Genomic DNA, 13,902 nt, shown 5'->3' with positions numbered 1-13,902 from the left:
AAAAAAAAAAAAAAAAAAAAAAAAAAGAAAAGCAACCAAGAAAGGGAGTGTTGAGGTGGGGTGCAGGGGAAGCAACCAAGATCCCTCAAAAACAGAAAGTGAAAGAAATGGCTATACATGACCAAGAGGGCCAACATTTTTCATCCAACTGAAAGGGCTCAAGGAAACTTCCTGGCTTTATATTGTCCAAGAGATATACTAACCTTGGCTTACAAGTCTATGTGGCATCATATATTTATTTTACAGTTGTAACTGGATGTATTAGGAAATCAAACTTTTCTTTCCCCTTAAGCGAGGCAACAATAATGTCCAAAAAAAGTAAATGGACAATCAGTGTTTCATAAATGACAAGCCATGCTCTGTGTCAAGTTGTAAAAACGCTGAACTGCTACCAGAACCTCTTAGGGCTGGGCACGGTGGCTCACACCTGTAATCCCAACATTTTGGGAGGCCAAGGTGGGAGGATCATGGAAGCCCAGGAGTTTGAGTCCAACCTGGGCAATATAGCTAGACCCTGTCTCTATGAAAAAATAAAAAGAATTAGTGTGGTGTCATATACCAGTAGTCCTAGCTACTCAGGAGGCTGAGGGAAGAGGATCCCTTGAGCCCAAGAGTTCAAGGCTACCAAAAAGCCAAACAAAAAACATCAACTTCTTTCTCCCAAAATATTCTGCACCATACCTTTTTTTCCTTTAATTTTCCTTCTTTTATTTTTTCTTTCAAGGCTTGGGAGTTCAGGAGAAGATCCATCCTGGAGGGATAAAAAAAACAAAATAATATTCAATGTGTAAAAGCCATTATCCAAGAGGAGAAAAAGGAATCAATTCTAAGTCATACACAGGTCTTCACTACTGCTACCATCTCTAAAAAGATCGCAGGAGTCTCATGCACATGGTACAAACTCAAATTTTAGCTGAATAAATGTATCTGATTTAAAAAAAGAAGAAGAAAAAATAATCCAGGGTAAAGTGCCTTCCTAGCATTTTAGAGGTAGTAAAGCCCATGGAGGTTAGGCAAACCATTCCACCGTGGTGTAGTAAGGCAGAAGTAGAAGTATGGACAAAGTTGGTAATGTATATTTATCTGATTTATATCTTGGCTTAGTTTCTACTTTAAATTTCAGCAAGAAAACCTTTACAACAAAAAGCTTAACAGTCCACGAGACAAGCTTTTTGTCAGAGGACAATCCCTCAGTTTAAAGTGCATTTTAAGTTATTCAATAACATCTACTACATATAGCATGTAGCTCAAAGGAGCAGAATTGCAATTTGAAGCACGTCTAAAATTCATGACCTTAACTACTCTGTTTATCACCTCAGTATTAAAAAAGAGAAGCCCAGCACAGTGACACATTGCTTGTAGTCCCCGCTACTTGGGAGGCTGAGGCAGGAGGATTGCTTGAATCCAGGAGTTCCAGAGCAGTCTGAACAACATTGTGAAACCTTGACCCTAACATAAATTTTAAAATATTATAAATGAATAAATAATGAAGAGAAGAGCCCATTTTTTTCACAGTGCCAGATCCCAGACTATATCACCACAAGCAACTCTTTCTTTTCAGAAAGGGATACTGAGAGGGTTAAGCAATATTAAATTGGAAAAGATGCCTTTTTTTTTTTTCTGGAGACAGAGTTTTGCTCTTGTTGCCCAGGCTGGGTTGCAATGCTGCAATCTTGGCTCACTACAACCTCTGCCTCCCAGGTTCAAATGATTCTCCTGCCTCAGCCTCCGAGTAGCTGGGATTACAGGCATGTGCCACCACGCCCAGCTAATTTTGTATTTTTAGTAGAGACAGGGTTTCTACATGTTGGTCAGGCTGGTCTCAAACTCCTGACCTCAGGTGATCCACCTACCTCGGCCTTCCAAAGTGTTGGGTTTACAGGCGTGAGCCACCGCACCCAGCCAAGAAAAGATTCTTAAAGGCCAGGCTGGGTAACTGAAGGATGAAAGACAGCGTTATACAGACTAAAATATATTTCCTTTTCTTTTTTTTTTTTTTTTGGGCGGAGTTTCACTCATGTTACCCAGGCTGGAGTACAATGGTGCGATCTCGGCTCACCGCAACCTCCACCTCCTGGGTTCAGGCAATTCTCCTGCCTCAGCCTCCTGAGTAGCTGGGATTACAGGCACACGCCACCATGCCCAGCTGATTTTTTGTATTTTTAGTAGAGACGGGGTTTCACCATGTTGACCAGGATGGTCTCGATCTCTTGACCTCGTGATCCACCCGCCTCGGCCTCCCAAAGTGCTGGGATTACAGGCTTGAGCCACTGCGCCCGGCCTAAAATATATTTCTATACTATGCTCATATATATGCACTCTCACAGTATTATAAACCATCTTGAGGTTAAGCCTAGCACTCCTGAATCCAGCAATCATCCATGTCCTACAAGTGCAACAGTAGAATGCCTTTCTTCAGCAGCAGTGCAGAATGCATCTATGAAAAACAGATTGAGTTACAGCTGAATATGTGACTTATTATTGGTCAGGTGATACAAAGAATCATTGGCTTGAACACTGGTTTTAGATATGACTTCATATTTTCCTGGTACTGTACATTCATATTGGATTACATTTAATTTAGCAGAATTACTCAGTGAAAGAAACCAGTAGGATGAAAGTAAGAGCTTCACAATTCTTCTAAAAGTTGAGAGATACCCAAGAAAAACCTTTTTAAATAAACAACCAACTTGCCACATGCAATGTTCTACAAAAAGCAGAGGGAATCATACTTACTCCAGTGGCTCTTCGTTTCTTTCTAATACTGTGGCCATCATTTTGTTCAGTACCAGAGGTACAGCTACTATCTGTGGCTGCATCAGCTAAACTGGAGATTACAAGGGCTGAGGATGCATTTGATGATAGAGAGTTTCCTTCTCCATTACTCTCCTGGGAATTCTGATTCTCTGAAGGTGGTACAGACCTCCCCTGGCTGTTCAAGTCTTTTGCCGAGGCCATCAAGGGTATTATATGGTCAGAGGGTAATTGTGCACTATGTCCCCTTCGGGTAGCAACATTTTCAGCCCTTTCACCTGTTTGGAGGGAGGCAGCCAGAGGTGTCACTTCTTGTTTGAGGTGCATGGTTGCTTTCTGACTCTGTGCAGCCCTCAATGAGTTACTAGGTGAAACCATCTGCTGGGGCTCATTTTCTTTGCCTGTACCTTCCTCACTGAAGAAGCTATACACAGAAGGAGCTCTGTCCATGATCACACTGCTCTCAGAAAGGCTTCGCTTTCTTGCCAAGCCAGGGGAGGAGGAAATGGAAACACTTTCCCAGTGGAATCCTTCTAGACTGGACAGATCAGGTTCTCCATCCAAATCCAAGGCTTCTTGTTCATTTTGAACAAGGGGTACCATTTCTATGCCAAACCTTAAGGAAGAAAGAAAAAATGAAAACATAAATTGGATATGGTTGTTAAGAGGGGCACTATTTTAATGTGCCAGGCTCCCTAAGGCACTGAAATTATAAAAAGGAAGGTGGTTCTTGTCCTCAAGGAGCTCATAGTCTAGTAACTGATACAGATATAAAGTAAATATATTATGTTGTGACAAGTACCAGATTACAGATTTGCATATAGCTCTAAGAATACATGTGAGGGAGTAAAAACTGAGTTTTATTTCATAAGGAGCTCTATATTGATAATAATACATACAGCATGTAATTTTTAAAAGCAAACAAACCAAAACAAACAAAAAAAAACCCTTTTATTGTTTTATGGAGCATTTACAAGTGCCAGACATTATGCTAAAAGCTTTATACTTATAATTCCAAGTACTACTCACAGGGTGTAGGGAAGCAAAGTGGGAAGAACTAAATCCATTATTTCAATAAGGACAGAAATGCCCCTGAAGCCTGGAGAACTGTATTATCGTGCAGCAGAGTTATGACTCTCAAGCAGCAAACCCATGTTGAACCCTGTTTTACCATTCAGAAAAATCTAGTACCTCAATATAAGATGAAGAGCCAAAATATTACACAAGTGCTTGAGAGAGCATGTTGTAGTCATAAAAAAGTTAACTATTCATAGGTTCTATGTAAAAGGTAATGAGAACAGTTATCATTCAGTTATAGCATACATTCTAAAACTAAGATCTAGAAAAAGACACAGATTTGTAGACATGCATTTTTCTGCTGTCATTTTCTACCCCTATAAAGTGATGGATTTTACCCCTACAAAGTGATTATTTTTCTTCTACATCACCATCTTGTTTTTCAAGTAGGTGTGCTTCCATTTTAACCTGCACCTTCTGCTATGAAATACTTTATTCCATCCGTCATAGAGTATCAGTCATCATTTGATATTAAATCAAGACATCTACAACAGATACTGTTGGCAAATATTTAATTAAATGAAACAAGTAGAATTCTCTTTATCAGGGTCAAAGGGTTACTTTAAAAGAAAGTGAGAAAAAAAAAAGACACGGAAAAGCAGCACACACCTGGGTAAGCCTTTGCCCAGCTCTTGCTTTTTCTTGGTTACTTGCTGAATGACCTGTTCCCAGTTGACATTTCTCCGAGAAGCATTGAGAATCTGCCGTAGGGTTGGCTTGAGCCCAGACTCCTTCTCTGTCTCACTCTTACGGTGGCCACTAATATTGCGAATGCGGCGGGCACTATTGAGGTTTGGCTCAGGAAGGTGTACTCCAGTTTTGCTCTTCAAACTAATGTGCCGGGTGAGATCCCTCTGGAGTGAGGCAGGAAAGCCCAGCTTACTTAGTTCAGGCAGGAGAGGGCCCGAGGGATGACTGATATCACTTTTCTGAAGCTCTGCTTCCAAGCTAGTACTATCAAAGCCTTCTGTTTCATAAGATACATGAGGTTTAACAGAGCCATCAACCTGTGCATCTTCTAGAGAGGTTTTTAAGTCTAGCAATAAGCCAGGGTGTGAACTGGCTGCAGATGTCATTTGTAACTCAGATTCTTTCTGGTGAACTGTGGAATTACATGGGGAAGTGGATAGTTCCCTAGAAGTCTTCAGGATTTGGTCATCTTCCTCTTTCTCATCAGCAGTATGAGTGCTACAGGATAATAATTCTGTAGTTGCAGAACCTAGGGTTCCAATTTTTGTTCCATGCTTTTCTGTGTCAGATGTCTCCCCATCACTTTCATCTTCTAATGCGTGCACTTGAAACTCAATTTTCAAAGACCCTTTTTCAGATTCTTCTACATTTCTACTTGCTTTTGCATAGTTCCTGGTCCTTTTAGAAGTGCTAAGAAGTGGATTTTGCAATGACTGATGACACTGTAGCACCTCTTTGGCCTTTTGCAATGTATCATTTAAATTATCACCAGATTCCTTTTGAGAGCCAAATGTATTTTTATTCCCTTTTAAAACGCGAGGACATGAACTACGCAGTTTGGATATGTAAGAACCATGGTTATCTTCTGCATGGTTCTTGTTCGAGGGATTTGACCGTTGTCCTGAAGAAAAAAATTTCATTTTGGTGTTTTTTGAGGTATTCTTTGGATCTTGCTTTTGAGGAAATGATTTAGTGGCTGGACATGGAAGGAGCGGGGATTTCAATGACGGCATTTTATTTGGGGTATGCTCTTGTTCAGGTTCTTCTGTAATGGGGTACTGTCTCACTACCTCGAAGGAAGCAGCAGAGTCAGAAGAGGCTTTATGATTAAGAGATCCAGTATGTATTTCTTTTTGTGTTTTCTGTGTTGGGGTATTATGTGTTTCATCAGTTTGGGACTCTTGTATTCCCGCAGTTATCAAGCTAAAATCAAAGAGAGGTTTCTCTATCATTTCTGACTTGTTACCAGTGACATCTTTCAATCCTGACTGTAAATCCAGAGTCTTCTGAGAAGGGTAAGGTGTCCAGCGACGAGGCTTTTCCCTTGCCACACTGCCATTCTTTCCACTTACTTTGGAAGTTGCAGTGTCTGTTTGCTTAGTGGTTTGGCTTTCCGGCTGCTCAAAATTGAAGTCGAGTAAGCCTTCTGAAGGAAATGTATCACTTGTAAATCCTTCAGAAGGACCTCTATATGTGGCAACTGTACCAAGTTGGTCATTTTCTTGCTGCTGCCAATTATATCTGTCGTGATTGTATTTGCTTGACTTACTAGAGTTCTTGTTCCACAGCATATTCATGTCTTCCATTTGACACTTAGAATTTCTGTTTCTGCCTGGTTGAAATTTGTCTCCAGGGCCACTGTAATTCCAATTATTTGTACTACGTACACTGGATTTCCAGTTTCCGTTACTGTTGTTCATATGCCAACTGGAAAAGCCACCTGTTCCTTCAGAATGCCAACTGGAATTCCTTCCTGGACCATTATGATTCCAATCAACTGCTCCACTATTTGAATGCCAACCACCTCCAGAATTACTATAGTTGTGAAACCAAGTCAAGGAGCCTCCCGCAACACCCTTATGCCACCCAGAACGTCCTCTTGGTCCACCACCATTCCTCAAAGCATGTGGAAAGCTGTTTTGCCTAGTATTATTAAAGGCATCTTTTTCCCACATCCAATCCCGTTGCGGAGGTCCACGATGATGCCATGCAGGCTGACTGTAACTCTCTCTGTCTTGGTAAGGAATTCGGTCTTCTCGTCTCCATTGGGGTCGTCTGTCATCAGAGTTTACTTCTTGGTTGCTTTTGGAAGGTCCATCTTGTCTGGAAGAAAAAGTTTTTCATTAGTAATTTAAAGGAACTCCTATACTTCCTTGAAAAGCGTAACCCACCAAACTTCCCCTGCACTTTCCTCCCCTGTTACTTAGAATATATAACCAAGTATACTTTTATATGTAACAGTGGTTATTTTCATACCTTTAAATGATAAACTTACATTCCTAAACTTATTAACTTAAAAATTAAACATTTTAAATTATTTAAATTTCAAATAATTACAACTATTTCCCCAATCACCCAGAAATATTAAAAATCTGGCACATTTGGCTAGGCATGGTGGCTCACACCTATAATTCCAGCACTTAGGGAGACTGAGGTGGGCAGATCACTTGAGGTCAGGAGTTCAAGACCAATCAGGCCAACATAGAGAAACCTCATCTCTACGAAAAATACAAAAATTAGCCAGGCATGGGGGCGCACACCTGTAACCCCGGCTACTCAGGAGGTTGAGACACAGAAGCACTTGAACCCAGGAGGCGGAGGTTGCAGTGAGCTGAGATCATGCCACTGCACTCCAGCCTGGGTGACAGAGCGAGATTGTCTAAAAAAATAAACAAACAAAAATTTGGCACTGCATATTCTCCTCTGTTTCTTGGTCCTGTTTTTCCTGTCATGTTCTCAGATTTTGTCCCTATCATCCAATTATTATTTTCACTTTATATAGCTCTTCTAGAATAAGAACAATTATATTTTATAGCTACAGTTATCTTCTCCCCCCCCCCCCCTTTTTTTTTTGAGACAGAGTCTCACTCTGTAGGCCAGGCTAGAGTACAGTGGCACTACCTTGACTCACTGCAACCTCCATCTCTTGGGCTCAAGCACTTCTCCTGCCTTAGCCTCCCGAGTAGCTAAAATTATAGGTGTGTGCCATCATGCCCAGCTAATTTTTGTATTTTTAGTAGAGGCAGGGTTTCATCATGTTGGCCAGGCTGGTCTCGAACTCCTGACCTCAGGTAACCCACCCACCCACCTGAGCCTCCCAAAGTGCTGGGATTACAAGCATGACCCACCTCCCCCAGTCTAGTTATCATATTTAATACAATTCTGTTCAGCTGCTCTTAATACCATTATTTTTCCAGTTAAGGGTTCATTCTGAAAAACTAAATTTCTTAACCTATTTTAATTAAGATTATACATTACATGTTCATTTTTATTAATAAACACTTTGTCTAGTACCCATTCAATAACTCTTAGTGGCATAAGAAAACTTTTATGTATAGTTCCGGTTTGTGAAGGGTATAGAATCTAGCGAGACAATTAGGTCACAAACAGAAGTAAAATAACATATTCCATAGAAGTAGTACCCACAATATGTGCTATAAGGAGCTTCACGAGCTAGAGGTTTTTATAAAGAAGCTACAGCTGTTTCAACTATTTATGTTAGATAAGGAGTCCACAGAAACATGAATAAACTTATGTAAACATCACAGCAATAGGTATAAACACCATTTTCTTCTACAAACTGCCTACGGTGTGCATGGGCATGGTGCTTAGCATGTGGACGGTGCTCAAAACAATGAGAACTGCAAGTTAAAATTTACTGAGTACCGGCCGGGTGCAGTGGCTCATGCCTATAATCCCAGCACTTTGGGAGGCCAAGGCGGGCAAACCACAAGGTCAAGAGATTGAGACCATCCTGGCCAACATGGTGAAACCCTGTCTCTATTAAAAATATGAAAATTAGCTGGGGGTGGTAGCACATGCCTGTAGTCCCAGCTATTTGGGAGGCTGAGGCAGGGGATTCGCTTGAACCTGGGAGGCAGAGGTTGCAATGAGATGAGATCGTGCCACTGCACTCCAGCCTGGTGACAGAGTGAGACTTGGTCTCAAAAAAATAATTTACTGAGTACCTAAGTATCACACATTTAATGCAAAGCACCTTATATAGATTATCTCATTTAGTTTTTATAATCCTGAAGCAAGTATTCTTATTATTCCTACTTTTTAGAAGAGGAAACTGAGCAGTAGAGAGGTTACAGAACTTGCTTAGATAAGACAGCCAGAAAGTAGTAGAGCAGAGATTTAAACGTTGGCAGTCTGACTCCAGAGTCTATACTCCTAACCACTAGGTCTTCAAAGAATGAACAACTCAGAACAAAGTTTTCACATTTGAGCTCCTTTCTCTGAATTGACTTAAAAGTCTTAAACTCAGGCCGGGCACGGTGGCTCACACCTATAATCCCAGCACATTGGGAGGCCAAGGCAGAGGGATCAAGAGGTCAGGCGTTCAAGACCAGCATGACCAACATGATGAAACCCCATTCCTACTAAAAATACAAAAATTAGCCAGGCATGGTGGTGCACACCTGTAATCCCACCTACTCAGGAGGCTGAGGCAGAAGAATTGCTTGAACCTAGGAGGCAGAGGTTGCAGTGAGCTGAGACTCTGCCACTGCACTCCAGATTCCATCTAAAAAAAAAAAAAAAAAAAAAAAAAAATCTTAAACTCATTACTAATTTTATGACATTTTGCATACAAATGGGAATTTCTTCCTTTTTCACAAGATGGAATTAAAAAGTCTACCTAAAAGTTCAAACATCCACTCATATTATATAAATCACTTCTAAACAGGAGGCCCTGTTTAGAAAGTAACAAGTATTACTACATACACTAGCAGAATTTTTTATAACCATTAACCAAATCACCTTTATCTTTTGATTCCATGCAATATGTAACTTTTGACTTCCAAGGAGACCACCGACTCAGCTATACTGATATGATCAGAAATGGGAGAACTAGGGGATAAATAACTCACGAAGTAGAATTCCTAGATCATCATGAATTGACTAGACTCAGAAGATAAGACCATTCCATTAACCCACAGACCAGAAAGAACAATCTAAGTTAAAAATTCATGAAGGAAAAAAGAAAAAAAACCTCATGAAGAAGTAGATGATTTTGACCAGGTGTGGTGGCTCATGACTATAATCTTAACACTTTAGCAGGCCAAGGGCAGGTGGATCACTTGAGCCCAGAAGTTCAAGGCTGACCTGGGCAACATGGCTAAACCCCATCTGTACCAAAAATACAAAAAAAAAAAAAAAAAAAAAGAATTAGCCAGGCATGGTGGTGATGCATGCCTGTATTCCCAGCTTCTTGGGAGACTAAGGTGGGAGGATTGCTGGAGCCTGGGAAGTTGAGGCTGCAGTGAGGTGTCACCGTGCCACTGCACTCCAGCCTGGGTGACAGAACTGTCTCAAAAAAAAAAAATAAAAATAAAAAATAAAAATAAAAAATAAGTAGATGATTTTATAAATAGGTCACCAAGGAGACGTATCAAAAGACTCAAAAAATAGTAACTATGATTCAAATGTCTAATCTACTCTGACTTAATGTTTAATCATTTACACAGATAAAGCTAATAATGACACTAGTATGTAAGAACAAAATAGAAGTTAGCCTCCCAGAGGCTCCAACTGCCTAAAACAGGAGAAAGTAAACTGCAACTATATTAAAAGTAATGAAAATGTCATTTGAAGGACTAAGCTACTAAATAATTTAAGAACTATGTTGTTATAGGTTGAATGTCCCTTATTAGAAATGCTTGGGACCAGAAATGCTTCGTATTTCAAACTGCTTTGAATTTTGGAACATTTTTGCATATACATAACGAGATATTGTGGGAATGGGACCCAAGTCTAAACATAAAATTCATTTATTTTTCGTATACACTTTTATACACAGTCTGAAGATAATTTTAGGTAATATTTTAAATACCTTTGTAAAATAAAGTGAGGTATGGAATTTTCCACTGGTGGCCTCATGTTGGCACTCAAAAGTTCTGGATTTTGGAGCATTTTTAGATTTTGGATTAGGGATGCTCACCCTTTATTGATATTTTAAGACTAAGAAAGTCTCCTTCCAGGACGTATTTTAAACACTTTAAAAATTGTTTTTAATTTGTTGTTGTTGTTGTTGTTACACAGATGAGGGCTTCCTATGTCGCCCAGGCTGGTCTTGAACACCTGGCCTCATCTTTTTATGCACCAGGACAACAGGCCTGAGCCACCGCACTTCTGATGAAAAAAACTTTGAACATGTAGAGTAAAAACGACTTCCTTTTTATAGTCAAGCCTCTAACTAAAAAGGAGGTACAGACGGGGTATAACTAGTATCCAATAAGAATCTTTAAATTTTTATTTTAGAATCTGAAATGATTCTCTACATGTTCTGGGACTTAAAAAATTATCCCACCTCCTAAGTGCTTCTCTTTCTCCCTCCCTCACATCTAAAAATTTCCACTTCATTAATTAAATTCTTTTTAACAAATTTTATAATTAAACTATTTAGACTACAAAGCAGTAAGGTAAAAACATAAAATCCTAATACCTGAATGTATAAATGTAGGTATAAAATTATGGAGTACAAGTTAGAAAAATTATATTGCCCAAATGATCTCGACACTATCAAATATAAAATATAAATTTATTCAATAAAGCACTGTGGTAGTCACTGCGGATTCAATGACAAACAGATAAATCAAATTTGGCAGAAACACCACGTTAATTCACACCAATCAAAATATATTTTCCTAAGAAATGTTCCTTTAGCAATAAGAGATACTATATTATTTATTCAATGAAGCTTATATTCTAACACCTTTCCACTAGAAAAGTTAGACGCTAAATAAAAACTTATTGACATTCAAAAGATTTGGATTCCGGCTAGGTACGGTGGCTCATGCCTGTAACCCCAGCACCCTTGTAGGCTGAGGGTAGACTGCTTGAGGTCAGGAGTTTGAGACCAGCCTGGCCAATGGGATGAAACCCCATCTCTCACAAAAATACAACAAAAATTAGCCAGGCATGGTGGTGGGCTCCTGTAATCCCAGCTACTCTACTCAGGAGGCTGAGGCAAGAGTATCACTTTAAACAGGAAAGCAGAGGTTACAGTGAACCAAGTTCACACCACTGCACTCCAGCCAGTGACAGAGTTAGAGTTCGTCTCCAACAACAACAAAAAAAGATTTGGATACCAATAAAACCATTCTCAACATAGTTACCAACATTGCAAAATTTTCCGATATGTAATTTCAGATTACAGCTTATGTAGGAACAATACTGAGTTTGCTCTTTTAAGGAGATATTACAGTAGCTCAACAAAGCATGTCATTGTCTTAGATTAATAAGACAACAACCTCAAGCTAAACTTTACACCTTAAAGGCTATAGGCTGAACGGTACAAAGTTATAAAATGTATTCTCTACTATGTTCTGTTATTGATAGCCTTTTTAAAAAATCAATTACTTACCGACTTTGTTCTTTCCTTTGTTTTATTAACTGAACGAGTTCCTTGTCAAAATAATCTTCTTCCTCTTCCTCTCCTTTTCCATCATCTTCTCTTTCCTGGGCATCAACGTTATCTTTGTGCAACTGGCCAGAAATGTGCTTTGCATATGCAGAAAGACCCACTTCTGTGACCCCGCACACTCGGCACTCATGACTAATGTCCCTAGGGAAAGAGGGAGATGAGGGACATTCAATTCTCCCCACTGGCATGGCACACTCACCAGATCTGTTATAGTTTCCTCTGAAGGACACTGTACACTTTGGCACAGTGAAAAATTAGTGCTAATCAATTTCAATGCTCCTTTCATCACTTTTAATAAGTTTATAAGTTACTTTTGAAATGAGTTTAAGATTCTTTTCCAGCAATCAAGAGGCAATACACTTCAGATAAACGTCGTTCAGGAGGAGAAATCTTCTTGAATTGCTGTACTTAAAATCTTGCCAGAGGAAACGTGGTGAAAGGGGAGGCAGGGCAGGGGGCTCAGAGCAAGCAGAAGTTGCTCTGGAGCACACCCATGGTGCCAGCTGCACTCAGAAAGCCTGGTGACAGCGCTTACATTTAATCTTCAGTCTAGAGCTTTCTTCCAGTGAAAGTTAAGGGGTGGAGAAAAAAGTAGGCGGCGCAGCCAATCCCAACTGGGTAACTAAATCGGAACAGCTGGAGCTCTGCCTGGAATGTGTGGATTCCGGGCCCCAGGAGTAGTCCAGGCAAACTTTTTTGGTCTGGATGATACATGTGATCTACATTCTGCTTCAGAAGAGCTTATTTTAAAGGGAATGGAAAGCATTTCAGTTGTAGGAAGTTAACAGCTGAGCCAGACAAATGTGTTTTCTCAAGTTTCAGAAAATGCTACAGTTCAGGATGCAAAAGCAGGTTTTTATTTAAATTAGGCAGATTTTTTTTTTTTTTTTTTTTTTACTTTACACACTTTATGGCAAATCTCACTTAGCTAGTCTTCAGAAGCCAAAGTCAAATCAGTGTTCAGAGCTGTAGCAGATCAATAATTTAACTGCTTTTTAGCTTCTGGAAATCCCTTGACTGGGTCAGCTGTTTATGCAGTCATTTATGAGAAACATCTGAACACCATAGCTACAAGACAGCAGTATCCATTCAACAATCCAAATTGCCTTAACTCTGTATCAGGTGTCTTGGGTTTAAACTAGTTATATTTGTGCACTTCCTATGCCAATCTATTTAAAAAAAAAAAAATCAAAAAGACATGCCATCTTTGCCCAGACAGAAACACATACACACACGTGCACTTCTGTTCCATCTTTCCCTCACAAATAGCTAACTAGACATGGGCAGAATTTATTTCAATTAACCAGAAGAGACCCTCAAAACTGGGCACTTCATTTACTAGAAGACAGTATCTGTTACAGATCACCTGAATATTCATTCAAGAAAAAAAAAAAAGGGGGGGACTACGGTGGCTCATGTCTGTAATCTAGCACTTTGGGAGGCAGAGACGGGCAGATCACGAGGTCAGACCAGCCTGATCAACACGATGAAATCCCATCTCTACTAAAAATTAGCTGGGCGTGGTGGCGCACACCTGTAATCTCACTACTCAGGAGGCTGAGGCAAGAGAATCACTTGAACACCAGAGGTGGAGGTTGCAGGGAGCTGAGATCATGCCCCTACACTACAGCCTGGGAGACAGAGCAATACTCCATCTCAAAAAAAAAACAAAACATAACAAAAAACACCTTACAAAAAAGAGCTGAATTCCAAGCATGCTGTGTTTTGGTAAGGTGTTTTTTTTTTTTTTTCGTGAATGAATATTCAGGTGACTGGTAACAGAAACTGTCTTCTAGTAAATACTTAGCATAGTCTCTCCTGTCTAGGGTGACAAAGCATAAACACTGAAATAATGCCCAGTAACTTTAAAAAACAACACAGTTCCTTATTTTGTATGGATCATGGACAAGAGCTCAGAAAACCTGAGAAGTTTTCACTGGTTTTTGACTTTG

At 39.8% G+C, this 13,902-nt stretch overlaps 1 protein-coding gene across 4 annotated transcripts in view; it reads right to left on the bottom strand.

Moving 5' to 3' along the window:
• ZNF106 (zinc finger protein 106) overlaps positions 1-13,334 on the bottom strand; it is a 52,552-nt gene extending 39,218 nt beyond the window's left edge. For 2 of the 4 annotated variants that reach the window (XM_032297836.1, XM_032297837.1), the window contains exons 1-4: positions 11,891-13,334; positions 4,441-6,624; positions 2,737-3,370; positions 682-751 (exon numbers count right to left, since the gene is read on the bottom strand). In XM_032297836.1, the coding sequence (XP_032153727.1) occupies positions 682-751; positions 2,737-3,370; positions 4,441-6,624; positions 11,891-12,138 (3,136 nt within the window). In that variant the 5' untranslated portion in view covers positions 12,139-13,334. The remainder of the gene's footprint in view (positions 1-681; positions 752-2,736; positions 3,371-4,440; positions 6,625-11,890) is intronic. The other 2 variants (XM_032297835.1, XM_032297838.1) reach the window with 2 other exon arrangements.
• Between the last annotated feature and the right edge of the window lie 568 nt (positions 13,335-13,902).

This window comes from Sapajus apella, unplaced genomic scaffold (genome assembly GCF_009761245.1).
Source record: "Sapajus apella isolate SASKATOON/1434 unplaced genomic scaffold, GSC_monkey_1.0 scaffold37, whole genome shotgun sequence".
NCBI classification, from domain to species: Eukaryota; Metazoa; Chordata; class Mammalia; order Primates; family Cebidae; genus Sapajus; species Sapajus apella.
Note: the sequence above shows the minus strand (reverse complement) of the source record. Positions and strands in the feature narration are given on the sequence as shown.